Source organism: Lithobates pipiens, unplaced genomic scaffold, assembly GCF_037356315.1.
Source record: "Lithobates pipiens isolate NorthernLeopardFrog02 unplaced genomic scaffold, aLitPip1_a1.2 Scaffold_169, whole genome shotgun sequence".
Classification (NCBI taxonomy): domain Eukaryota; kingdom Metazoa; phylum Chordata; class Amphibia; order Anura; family Ranidae; genus Lithobates; species Lithobates pipiens.
The window spans coordinates 399,600-412,500 of NW_027507754.1; the positions used below are offsets into that span (position 1 = coordinate 399,600).

At 41.7% G+C, this 12,901-nt stretch overlaps 1 protein-coding gene across 1 annotated transcript in view; it reads right to left on the reverse strand.

The window, feature by feature from the left end:
- Nucleotides 1-4,521: 4,521 nt before the first annotated feature.
- EED (embryonic ectoderm development) overlaps nt 4,522-12,901 on the reverse strand; it is a 33,669-nt gene continuing 25,289 nt past the window's right edge. The window contains exons 9-12 of the mRNA XM_077484924.1: nt 10,809-10,914; nt 6,123-6,281; nt 5,341-5,414; nt 4,522-5,112 (exon numbers count right to left, since the gene is read on the reverse strand). Coding sequence (XP_077341050.1) covers nt 4,986-5,112; nt 5,341-5,414; nt 6,123-6,281; nt 10,809-10,914 — 466 coding nt within the window. The 3' untranslated portion in view covers nt 4,522-4,985. The remainder of the gene's footprint in view (nt 5,113-5,340; nt 5,415-6,122; nt 6,282-10,808; nt 10,915-12,901) is intronic.

The following is a 12,901-nucleotide window of genomic DNA, read 5'->3' on the forward strand; positions in this document are numbered from 1 at the left end:
TAAACCTTATTAATAATCACTACTTGTTATTAAATAGCGTGGGGCCTTTCACTTTTATATTTGTAGCCATTTCTGGCCTGCACAGTCCCATTTGTGTGGGGCACCAACTTTTCCTGGGCTTTACCGTTGGGGACACACATTATCGAATCATGGAGCTGCCCTTCAGCTTGTCCTCTGCTCCTTGGGTTTTTTGTTTTTTTAAATTGTACTTTTTATTGAAAGTAGAACGATAACAGAAATACACTTATAAAAGTGCGCAATTAAACATTAGGGATTGCATACAATACAAATCATAAATAAAGGGGAGAGATTGTAAGGAAAAGGAAAGAAAAAAAAAAAAGAAAGGGAGAGAGAGAAAAGGAGATTCAGCACAGTCATGGTACCATTGAAACAATAGATGTTTATATCACATATCACAGTTCACTGTAAATACATATGTCAAAAAAGGTAGGGAGTAAGATCACTGCTATCTTGTAGGAGGGTGTTTAGCTGATAAGTATACCAATTTAAGCATTTAACATGTTGTTAGAGGGCACAGAGTAAGGAGCAGGATTAAGTTAGGAATGATCCCATAGGTCCCAAGTCTTAGTCCCTGTACACACGGTCGGAGATTTCGACAACCAAATCCGTCGGATTTTGTCCGAACTGTTGCATACACACGGTCGGACTAAGTTGTCAAAAAATCCGATCTTTCAGAACGTGATGACGTAATTTCGTTACGATGGGACTACATTCAGGCTAGTAGCCAATAGCTTTGATGTAGGAATTTGATCTGAGCATGCGTGGCACTTTGTCCGATCAAAATTCTCTACACATGATCGGAGTATGTCCGATCGAGCCAGTTGGTGGGGAAATATTTCCAACAAGTTGGAAAATTGGGTCCGACGGAATCAGTCCGATGCATACCACACACAGTCGGATTATCCGACAACACGATCCGATAGGACACATTCCGACGGATTCTCCGACCGTGTGTACAAGGCTTTAGAGAACTGTGGTAGGGTATCGTGGACTATTGCAGTGAGCCGTTCCATTCTGCAAATTTGTTCCAGGTTCTGTAAAACTTGAGAGAGAACGGGTGGAGTAGGGGAGAGCCATCGCACAGGGATGGCTCTTTTAGCTGCTAATAGAATAAAGGTAGCAAGTTTCTGGGCATGTTTGGAGAGTCCAGAGATCAGCAGGCCCAGTAAAAGATGCATAGGGACCAATGGGAGGGAGATTTCAAGCAGATCTTGGATGAAGGTCTGAATCGTCAACCAAAATGGGCGGATCAAGGGGCAGTCCCAAAAAATGTGAAAGTGGGATCCTACGTCTCCCTGGCATCTCCAACACACCTTAGGGGTCTTGGGGTCATAGTTGTGTATAATTTCAGGCGTTTTATACCAGAAGAGTAGTATCTTATAGGCTGTCTCTTTCTGTTCCACACAGCGCGACGACTTGGGAATGACTTCCCATATTTTCTGCCACTGCGGAAGTGGTATGGGGCGTTTTAGCACCTGGGACCATTTTCGCATGTAGGAATGGGATGAGTCAGTAATAGGCGTAGAGTCGTGAAGTAGTCTATAAATGTCAGAGAGTAAATGGGCCTTTTATGGACCCTGAGAGCATAGAAGTTCAAATGGGGTTGGTTTGTTAATTTTGTGAGGGATTTTGAGCCAAAATAATGTCTGATTTGCAAATAGGAGTGAAAAAGCTGTTTGGGGATCTGGTGCTGTTTTTGCAAATCTGCGAATGATAGAAGTGTTCTGGTAAGGGGGTGTAATATGTTGCGGAGTTGGAATATACCTGCTTGGGTCCACGGGAACATTCTATCGTATGCCAAGCTGTCAAGGATATCTGGGTTGAACAATATGTTTATCAAGAGAGAGGCAAGAGAGAATAGTCTCGAGCACTTCCTCCATAGGTCTAGAGAAAACAGCATTGGAGCCAGACATATGCTTCTAAGTGAACCCATGGAGGTTTGAGATCTGTCCAAATCATGGCACAGATGTGTGCTGATTTAGTTATGCTCATCTCAATCTCTGTCCAGACAGTAGGAGCCTTCCTGTATGACCAGGTAATTGGTTTGAGGTGTGTAGCGAAGTAATACTTAATCAAGTCTGGAGCTCCCAGTCCGCCACACCATGCAGCGGCCAGCATCACCGAGCTTGCAACCCTATGGACCCCGTAGTGCCAGATAAAGTTAAGAAAGGGTCTTTGCATGGCCTTTAGTTGCAACATTAGGATGGGAATCAGAAGTGTGTCAAAGAGGTAAAAGGAGTCTTGGCCTAACAGACATCTTTAGGACATTGATGCGGCCCAGAAGGGAGAGGGGGTAAGAGTCCCATTGCTTCAAAAGTCTATCAATGTCTTGAAAGAGTGGGGGGTAGTTAGCTTGGTATAGGGTAGAGTACGAGGGAGTTATATTAATCCCCCAAATATCTGATGGAGTCTGTGCACCAATGAAAGGAGAAGTTGTTTTGGAGTATGGTAAGATCTGGGGGTTGAACATGTAGGGGTAGGGCTTCCGTTTTACTTGTGTTAATTTTGTAGCCAGATATAGAGCTAAAGTCTTTCAACAGGGACATGAGATTAGGAAGTAAGATGTGGAGTTTAGTCAATGTTAGGAGAATGTCATGTGCAAACAGGGACGATGTATATTCTCTTTGGCGTAAACATACTCCTCCAATATTGGGGTGTAAGCGTATAGAAGGGGTGATAGTGGGCATCCCTGTCTGGTACCGTTAGTCAGCGAGAAGGAAGATGACAAGTGAGAAGCTAATTGAACCTGGGAGGAAGGGCAGGAATAGAGGGCCTCTAGAGCTGTCACAAAGGGTCTAATGAAACCATAATTAGAGAGGGTGGCGAACTGCTCCTTGGGTTTTACCAAAGGTGCCCATTCCTGGCATTGCTGATAAAATGGGGAGAATTCTGTAATTAATTACCTGGACAACCTGCTCCTCCAAGCGGAGACTCTTTCTATACCGCTAGATAATGTAGAGATCACAATCTGCAGGAATTCAGATGGGTCCTGAATCTCACAGCATCTGCCTCGACCCTGCCTGGGAGACTGGCGTATCCAAGTCTGATCCTCCCTAGCGGCTAGGAAGTCCTTCCATACCCTTCACTGAACAGTAGTCACAATGAACGCCAGCCTGACTGACTGGGGTGGAGTCCTGGATTCGAATTTACATTGGTTGCAGGAGAGACTTGGTTGTCCTGGAGTAGCAAACGATCAGGCCTTGTCAGGTGCGATGGGTGGTTCCTTTCCGTGCATACCCGGTAGGGATCCAATCACTCAGACATCACCACTCTGTTGGCCTGTGTCAACCACAAGGATGGCATGTGAAACACGGTAGAAGCATTGATGGCCTCACACATTCTTTGGTAGGCAGAACTGCACATACTGCTGCATTCCACCATATAATACCAGGTGTCAGTAACTGGTAGGTGGCTTCCCTCATCAGACACTGGATCAGGGGAGTGGTCCTACACCTGGATGCGTGCCATCTGATGGGCCCCACCAGATAGTGCCCTCCTGATATTTGGTTTATAGTGAGCACGAGGAATCCCCTGGCAGATGTGATGGGTGCACTGGTGATCAGTATCACCTCATTTATAACTTCCTCCCAGGTTGCTCCCTGGGAGGAAGTTATAAATAAGGATTGAGGTGGAAGGTATGGTAAAGCTGGTTGCGGATGTCCCCTGGCAGCCGCTACTTTGAGAGGACTTCCTGCTCTGAAGGCAAAATTTAACAAACAAACCATACATGTTATACTTATCGCCTCTCTGCAGTTGGTTTTGCACAGAGTAGCCCGGCTCCTCTTATTCTTGGGTCCCTCTTTGCTGCTTCTGGCCCCTCCCCTGCTATTGAGTGCCCCCACAGTGAGCAGCTTCCTATGAGGCACTGGCGCAGAGTCACAGCTCCGTGTCCCCATTCAGACTCTGAGCCCCGACCCCTCTCCCCCAATTGGCTGACTGACAGCTGCAGGAGCCAATGGCGCTGCTGCTGTGTCTCAGCCAATCAGAAGTGTCCCAGACATCGCTGGAGAGATGGGGCTCAGGTAAGTAATCAGGGGGTGCTGCTACACACAAGTTTTATCTTAATGCATAGAAGGCATCAAGATAAAAAAAATCTTCTGCCCTTACAGCTCCTTTAACCTCTAAACATCGTTACTCATGATCTGTAAACGATGCATTAGATATTTGCGAGCCCTATGTGCAGAACAGGCAAGTATAAAACAGTCTGCCATATAAAAAAAGAAAAAATTAAGCCATTACAAAACAAAAAAAGCATGCTGTATCCTGATCTTTATATTTTCAGGTAGATTTCCACCAATCCAGGGTTGTCTATCCCTGATTTATCAATTCTTCCTGGTACAATGCTTTGGCTTATTACCTCTCGTATCTTTTCTGTAAATTTTTTGGTTGAACTACATATATTTTTTTTAACCTATGTAACTTGGAACAATCTATTACCAATATAACAATCGTATTGCATCAGCACACGTACAGGGGATAAACAGAGAAAATCAGTCAGAATTTGGTTGTTAATTTCATTTTATTGGTTCACAGAGACGCTTTGTGAAAATTTCGGTTCAGCCTCTTGCGAACAGTTCGTATTTTAAGTCACCGATTCATAACATCAAGTAACTGCCACAAAACGATATCTTAAATTAACTTCTTTAAAAAGGCCACAAACAAGATATTTACATACATAGAACATACTCGTTCTGGTTTCCAACATGCCCATATTACACAATCATACAAACGGCATATACATTAGACAGTAAATACATCAAAATCCATAAAAACAGACGTTACAGAAAGCTGTACAAAAATAAATTTTTATTAAAAGCAGCTGAAAATTGTAGCAAGGGAACAGTACAGAGAAGAACCAGATCACTAAACTTGGCTATGGCCATCAGGCCTACTACAAAATGCGAGTCGCAAAACGCGAATAGTACATTACACCGAATATGGAGGTCTCTTCACAAGAAGAGGATTCACCGGAGTCTATCCCAGCGCCAAATGGTGGCATCGTCACATACAGCTATGAGAGTACTACTATCCCGGCTGAAGCTGGTCTGTCGGATTGCTGAGACGCATTTGGGATGTGTGAGGGTTGTACACCTGGGGAAAAACAAAATGTAAGGAAAAACATGAGTGAAAGGGGGAGGGGGAGCCACATTCAAAATGTCTAAGCCTAAACGGCATCAAAATTATTTCTTTATCGAGGCGTTTGAAATGGTTTTTACATTGTAGCTTTCACAAAAGACAACTGTGGGGAAATGTGATAAACCGATTGGAAAGCTTTTATCACACAGCTAGGCAATGAGGAGTAAACAAGCAAACACTTACTTGGCCTTGTGCGGATCTTCTGCTTCCAGATCCCAGACATACAACTTCCCCACCTGGTTTCCAAGTGCAAGCATCTAGATACAGAAAAAGGCATACAAGCCAATTAACATTTCCTCAAATTGCTTACAAACATTTTCATACTAAAGCTGGCATAAAGTATTATAAGCAATTGTACAAAAAGTAAAATTGATTCTAAGGCCTCCTTTGGGAAAATGGCCAGAGAGTAGGTTGCACTTAGTTTCTAGAGCTTTTTACCCTAGAAGTTTATATACGATGTTAAAATAAAAACACCCAGGGATCTGCTAAAGGGCTCTCATACATGGGGCATTTCCAGAACCACAAGTCGGCCACATACAACTTATCCACAAAAAAATAGGCAGCCCTACTCTGCAATTTAATTCCGCTATTAAAAAAAAAAAAAAAAAAAAATACCTTTATTGAAAAATGTATATAGCTCCAACTACTCTATGGATTAAAGCCCAACTAAACTTTAAACCACTTGACCTCCAGAAGATTTCAAAATTGCTACAGTGTGGACCTTAAGTGGTTAAATTGGCTAAGCCGCATCAACATCTGAAAGGTGTTCATAGTTAGTCTGGTTAAAACTTTATGGTTGTCCACTGTTTGTATGCAGGAGTTTATATCATAGAGCCTTGTCATTTCTATCAAATGTTAGCAGCACAATGATTATCCAATCAATTTGGGAAACATTAAACGCACTGTAAAAAACACACAAGCATTACTAATTATGCTCTGAATTCTTTAAGCATAGTTTCTCTCACCTTTTGCCAAAAGTCCATAGAAAATCTCATATACCAGATATCACACTGGCTGTAGTCAAACCTCCCCAGGATTGTGACATTGGACTCGCTGGGCTTGATCTTATCAATGTCATCTTCCATTTTGCCTGGTTTCCAGCAAACAATGGCATTTTCACATGACTAATAGGAAACAAAAAAAAAAAAAAAAAAAAAAAAAGGAATGTTGATGATATTGCATCTGTCTTGTTTGTCAGCTTCCAGTTATATTTACAAGGAAAAAAATAAAATAAAAATGCAGTAGGGATGTTCATGTACCAAAAGAAAAATTTACAGAAAAAAAATAAAATATATATTTTTTACATATACAGGTGCATCTCAAAAGATCTGATCATCAAAAAGTTAAATTCAGTAATTCAATTCATAAAAGTGAAACTCCTATTGTATAGATTCATTACACACAGAGTGATACATTTCAAGCATTTTTTTTAATTTTTAAGATTATGGCTTACAGCTGGTGAAAACCCAAAATGTCAGTATCTCAGAATCAGAATATTGTGGACTCGGTGACACTAATCAGCTAATTAACCCAAAACACCTGTAAAGGTTTCCTGAGCCATTAAATGGTCTCTGTCCGATTCAGTGGGTTACATAATCCGTGGGAAGACTGCTGACTTGACAGTTGTCCAGAAGACTGTCATTGACAACCTCCACAAGGAAGGCAAGTCACAAAAGGTCAATGCTAAAAAAGCTGTTCAGAGTGCTGTATCCAAGCAAAAAAGGGCACAAAGGAGTGGACTACGGCTGGTGTCAGTGCTTCAAGAGCCACCAAACACAGATGTAACCAGAACATGGGCTACAAAATTAATTAAAAAAAAAAAAAAAAAAAAAAAAGGTACATGTATAGCGCTGTCAATTTACGCAGCGCTTTACATATACATTGTACATTTACACCAGTCCCTGCCCTCAAGGAGCTTACATTCTACATTCCCAACACATACTAGGGGCAATTCAGACAGGAGCCAATTAACCAACCAGCATGTCTTTGGAGTCTGGGAGGAAAACCCACGCAAGAACAGGAAGAACATGCAAACTCTGCAGGTAAAGTCATGGTTGGGATTCAAACCAGCAACCGTTTTCATGCTAGGTGAAAGTGCCAATTACACCACTGTGCTGCCCGCACTCCTTAACCAGAGACAAACGTCAAAAGCGTCTTACCTGGCTAAGGCGAAAAAAAGAATGGACTGTCTCAGTGGTCCAAAGTCCCTGTTTTCGGATGAAAGTAAACTTTGCATTTCATTTGGAAATCAATGTCCCAGAGTCTGAAGGAAGAATGGAGAGGCACAGAATCCAAGTTGTATGAGGTCCAGTGTGACATTTCCACATAAGTGATGATTTGGGGAGCCATGTCATCTGCTGGTGTTGGTCCACTGTGTTTTATCAAGTCCAAAGTAAGCGCAGCCCTCTACCAGGTAATTCTAGAGCACTTCATCCTTCCCTCTGCTGACCAGCTCTATGGAGATGCAGATTTCATTTTCCAGCAGGACTTGGCACCTGTCCACACTGCCAAAAGTACCAATACCTGGTTTAATGATCATGGTATCACTGTACTTACTTCGCCATCAAACTCGCCTAACCTAAACCCGATAAGAGAATCTGTGGGGTATTGTCAAGAGGAAGATGAGACACCAGACCCAATAATGCAGATAAGCTGAAGACCGATATCAAAGCAACCTGGGCTTCCATAACACCTAAGCAGTGCGACGGGCTGATTGCCTCCATGCCACGCCGCATTCATGCAAAGGGAGCCCTGGCCAAGTATTGAGTGCATACTATACTGTACATGGACATAAAATTACGCCAAGCCAACATTCCTGAATTAAAAATCTTATTGGTCTTACAGTGGGGATCGAAAGTTTGGGCACCTCAGGTAAAAATGTGCATTAATGTGCATAACGAAGCCAAGGAAAGATGGAAAAATCTCCAAATTGCATCAAATTACAGATTAGACATTCTTATAATATCTCAAAAAAGGTTAGATTTTATTTCCATCATTTACATTTTCAAAATTACAGAAAACAAAAAAATGACGTCTGCAAAAGTTTGGGCACCCTGCAGGGTTAATATCTTGTACTGCCTCCTTTGGCAAGTATCACAGCTTGTAAACGCTTTTTGTAGCCAGCCAAGAGTCTTTCAATTCTTGTTTGAGGTATCTTTGCCCATTCTTCCTTGCAAAAGTGTTCCAGTTCTTTGAGATTTCTGGGCTGTCTGTCACGCACTGCTCTTTTAAGGTCTATCCATAGATTTTCAATAATGTTGAGGTCAGGAGATTGTGAAGGCCATGGCAAAACCTCCAGTTTACGCCTCTTGATGTAATCCCCCGTGGATTTTGAGGTGTGTTTAGGATCATTATCAATTTGTAGAAGCCATCCTCTCTTTAACTTCAGCTTTTTCACAGATGGCATCAAGTTACCATCCAAAATTTGCTGAAATTTTATTGAATCCATTTTTCCCTTCTACTCGTGAAATGTTCCCTGTGCCACTGGCTGAAATACAACCCCAAAGCATGATTGATCCACCCCCATGCTTAACAGTTGGACAGAGGTTCTTTTCACTAAATTCTGTGCCCTCTTCTCCAAACGTACCTTTGCTCATTCCGGCCAAAAAGTTCTATTTTAAACTCATCGGTCCACAGAACTTGTTTCCAAAATGCCTCAGGCTTGTCTATATGTTCATTTGCAAAGTTCAAACGCTGATTTTTGTGGTGAGGACGTAGAAGAGGTTTTCTTCTGATGACTCTTCCATGAAGACCATATTTGTACAAGTATCTCTTTATAGAGGAATAGTGTACCACAACTCCAGTGTCTGCCAGATCTTTCTGGAGGGATCGTGCAGTCAAACGTGGGTTTTGAATTGCTTTTCTCACAATCCTGCGAGCTGTTCTGTCTGATATTTTTCTTGGTCTTCCAGATATTGCTTTAACTTCCACTGTTCCTGATGACTGCCATTTCTTAACAGAACAGAAGAGAAGATATTGACATCTGAAAACGCTTTGCTATCTTCTTATAGCCTTCTCCAGCTTTGTGAGCCTCAACTATTTTCAGTTTTCTAGACAACTGCTTAGAAGAACCCATGGTGCTGATTGTTGGGGCAAGGTCAGATGAGTCTGGCTATTTAAAACCTTTGAGAGATTGACATCACCTGGTCTTCCCAGACGATGATTGAGAACAATCCATGACACTGGCAGGTCTCAGCTTTGCAAAGGGGGCAGTGCATGCTATAAATTCTGCAGGGTGCCCAAACTTTTGCATGTGCCATTTTTTATTTTCTGTAATTTTGAAAGTGTAAATGATGGAAATAAAATCTAACTTTTTTTGACATATTATAAGAATGTCTAATATGTCATTTGATGCCATTTGGAGATTTTTTCCATCTTTCCTTGGCTTCGTTATGCACATTAATACACATTTTTACTTGGGGTGCCCAAACGTTCGATCCCCACTGTATGTAATATTCAAATTTTTTTGAGACACTGAATTTTGGGTTCACACTAGCTGTACGCCATAATCAAAATGAAAAACACTTGAAATATATTACTCTGTGTGCAATCTATATACGGAGTTTCACTTTAACTGAATTACTGAAATAAATCCGCTTATATTCAAATTTTTTGGAGATGCACCTGTATAGATGCATCATACACATGCTGTACATATACACTCACTGGCCACTTTATTAGGTACAATTTGGTTCAATTGCTTGGCGACAAATCGCTCACCAAAATTGGACAATAGAAGATTGAAAAAACGTTGCCTGGTCTGATGAGTCTCGATTTCAGCTGTGACATTCAGATTAGTAGGGGCAGAATTTGGCGTTAACATGAAAGCATGGATTCATCATGCCTTGTATCAACGGTTCAGGCTGGTGGTGTAATGGTGTGGGGAATATTTTCTTGGCACACTTTGGCCCCTTAATACCAATTGAGCATCGTTTAAATACTACGGCCTACCTGAGTTTTGTTGCTGACCACGTTCATCCCTTTTATGACTACAGTGTACCCATCTTCTGAAAGCTCCTTACAGCAGAATAATGCACCATGTCACAAAGCTCCAATCATCTCACCACTGGTTTTGTGAACTTGATAATGAGGTCACTATACTCCAATGGCCTCCACAGTCACCAGATCTCAATTCAATAGAGCACCTTTGAAGAATGAAGGCAGTTCTGAAGCCAAAAGGAGGTCTAATGCAGTACTAGCAAGGTATACTTAATAAAGTGGCGTGTGTACATATACCCATCCCCCCACTACAGCTACATTATCTATATACATAAGCAGCTTAACTCCATTAAGTTTGTTAAAGGCTCCAGCTGCCATCACTCTGCCTAGTGAGAGAGAGGGGTGAGAGTCGCTGCTCTCATGCACAACGCTGGATCAGAATGGAGCGCAAGATCATGCAAGTATAAGGAAGGTGTGTGGGGGGGAAACAAATAAAAATGTTTGTAGCATAACAATTTTAGCTTGCTGTGATCAAAGTAAGGGTAGAGGCAGCCCGTCCATTATTCCCTATGAGCTACACACCAGCACAACACAAACTCTTGGGTCAGAAATGCCTACAGGAAGCTGAAATGCTGTAGTCTGCAAACCGCACTTAGCATGTTCTATTTACTTTATTTACACAGAAGCCAATGCAATAAAACTTAAAGGTTTACCTTTGACAGTATCAAGTCTCCAAGCCACCTGACACAATCTACGTAATTTCTGTGAATGTCTCTTGTGGAGAAGTCTGGAAAATGGATCTTTTGTGAAATAAAGGGCCTGTGAAAACAAGACATGGTTGATATTTTTTCAAGAGCATCACATGAGAAGTAACAGTGGTAAAGGGCAGAATTAAACTGCAGGATTCTCTTTTAGACTATGAACACATAAGCACTAAAAAGGTAGTGTTCAGAATGAGCGCTTCATTCATGCAGAAGATTAACAAAAATTAAGAGTTGCAAAAAAGTGCTTGCTAGTTTGTGTAAAAGCTGCTTCTTTGTGGACCTATGCTGCTGCACCTGATCACTTACGGGTGCATTTGAAAAGGGAGCTGAACCTAGTCTCTTAATGAGCCATTTCTTGCTGCGCGTGCATTCACCTTAGAGCTTCACCCAGGCAGCGGGATCCATGCCCACCCAGCCACTGGGATCCATGTACCCACTCCTACCCACATGTCACTGACTGTGTCCCTGCAGTGCCTGTATGCACTTCTATAGGCTGCCTACACACAGCTTCGAGATGGATGCACACGCAGAAAAAAGCATCTCAGCATGGAGGATGGGTCAGTCGCAGTGTGAATGTGCCTTAACAGTTTATCCTGGCACAACCTCACCAAGGATCGCAGCACAGGACTGGGATTTGTACCTACATCATCCGTGAGCAAAACTATACTTTCAAAATTCATGCTTCAACTCCTAGATTACCTGCAGTGGGGAATCAGCTGTTCTGTCACAATGGGCAAGTCACCCAATTAAAACCAAAATTTAACAGATTAGATTTAGCAGAACTTGAGGAGCTAATATAACCCCAATTCCAAAAATACAATAATTTGCAAATCTCAAAAAAAAACAAAACATTTGCATTAGAAAACATTGCAAATGTTTAAAGAAAACGTACAATTTTAAAAGGAAAAAAACAAAACAAGATCATTTAGAAAATAATGGCAGCAACAAGTCTCAAAGTTGGGGCAGGGCAGCAAAGCCAGCAAAATACATCCACAAATCCAAATCAGTTGGGACAAGGCCAGGTTGACAAACGGTGCAGCATTCCCTCTTAGTAATCTGTAAATATCTGGGAATGTAATATAGTTGAAGTTTTGGGAGAGAAATGTTGTCCCATTCTCGCATGAGCATATGGTTCTATCTTAGCATTGATTGTGCCTTTCCAGATGTGTGAGCTTCACATTCCATACGCACTAATTCACCCCCCCCATACCAGACATGCAGGCTTTTAAACTGAAAGCCAGAAGGTCCCTCTCCTCATTAGCCCGGAGGACGCAATGCTCAAAATTGGCTAAAAGATGTCATGTCACATTTGGATTGGTCTGACCACAAAACAATTTTCCCCACTTATCAGCTCATTTTAAAATGAGCTTTGGTCCACAAAAGATGGCAACAATTCTGGCTCATTTTCAGATCTGCCTTCATTGATAGAGATTTACCTTGCATTTTTGGATGGCACAGCGAACTCTGTTCAGACAGTGAGTCCTGGAAGTATTCCTGAGCCCATGCACTGATGTCCACAGAGCATGCATGTTTTTAAATACAGTGCTGTCTGAGGGCCTGAAGATCACAGGCATTCAATATTGTGTTTCAGCCTGGACTGACAGACACACACAGATCCTCTGAATCTTTTGAGGATATTATGTACTGTGAATGACAGTTTTTGCAATGTTACATGGAGGAGCATTCTGAAACTGACAATTTTTAGAGGTAGCTTTTTACAAATTGGTGAACCTCTGCCCATCTTTACTTCTGAGACTCTCTGGCTCGCTAAAATGCTTTTTGCTGTATACCCAATCGTGTTACTGACCTGCTCTTCCTTTTTACTGCTTACACTGGTTAGTACCACTTTGCTTTTTGTTGCCCTGTCCCAACGTTTGAGACGTCTTGCTGCCGCCATAAAATTTCTAAATTACCCTTTTTTCCTCCTTAAATAAAATGGTACATTTTCTCAGTTTAAACATTTGATATATTTTCTATGGTGTATAACATAAGGCTTTATTAGATTTGCAAATCATCGCATTAGGTAGATTTTACAAAATGTC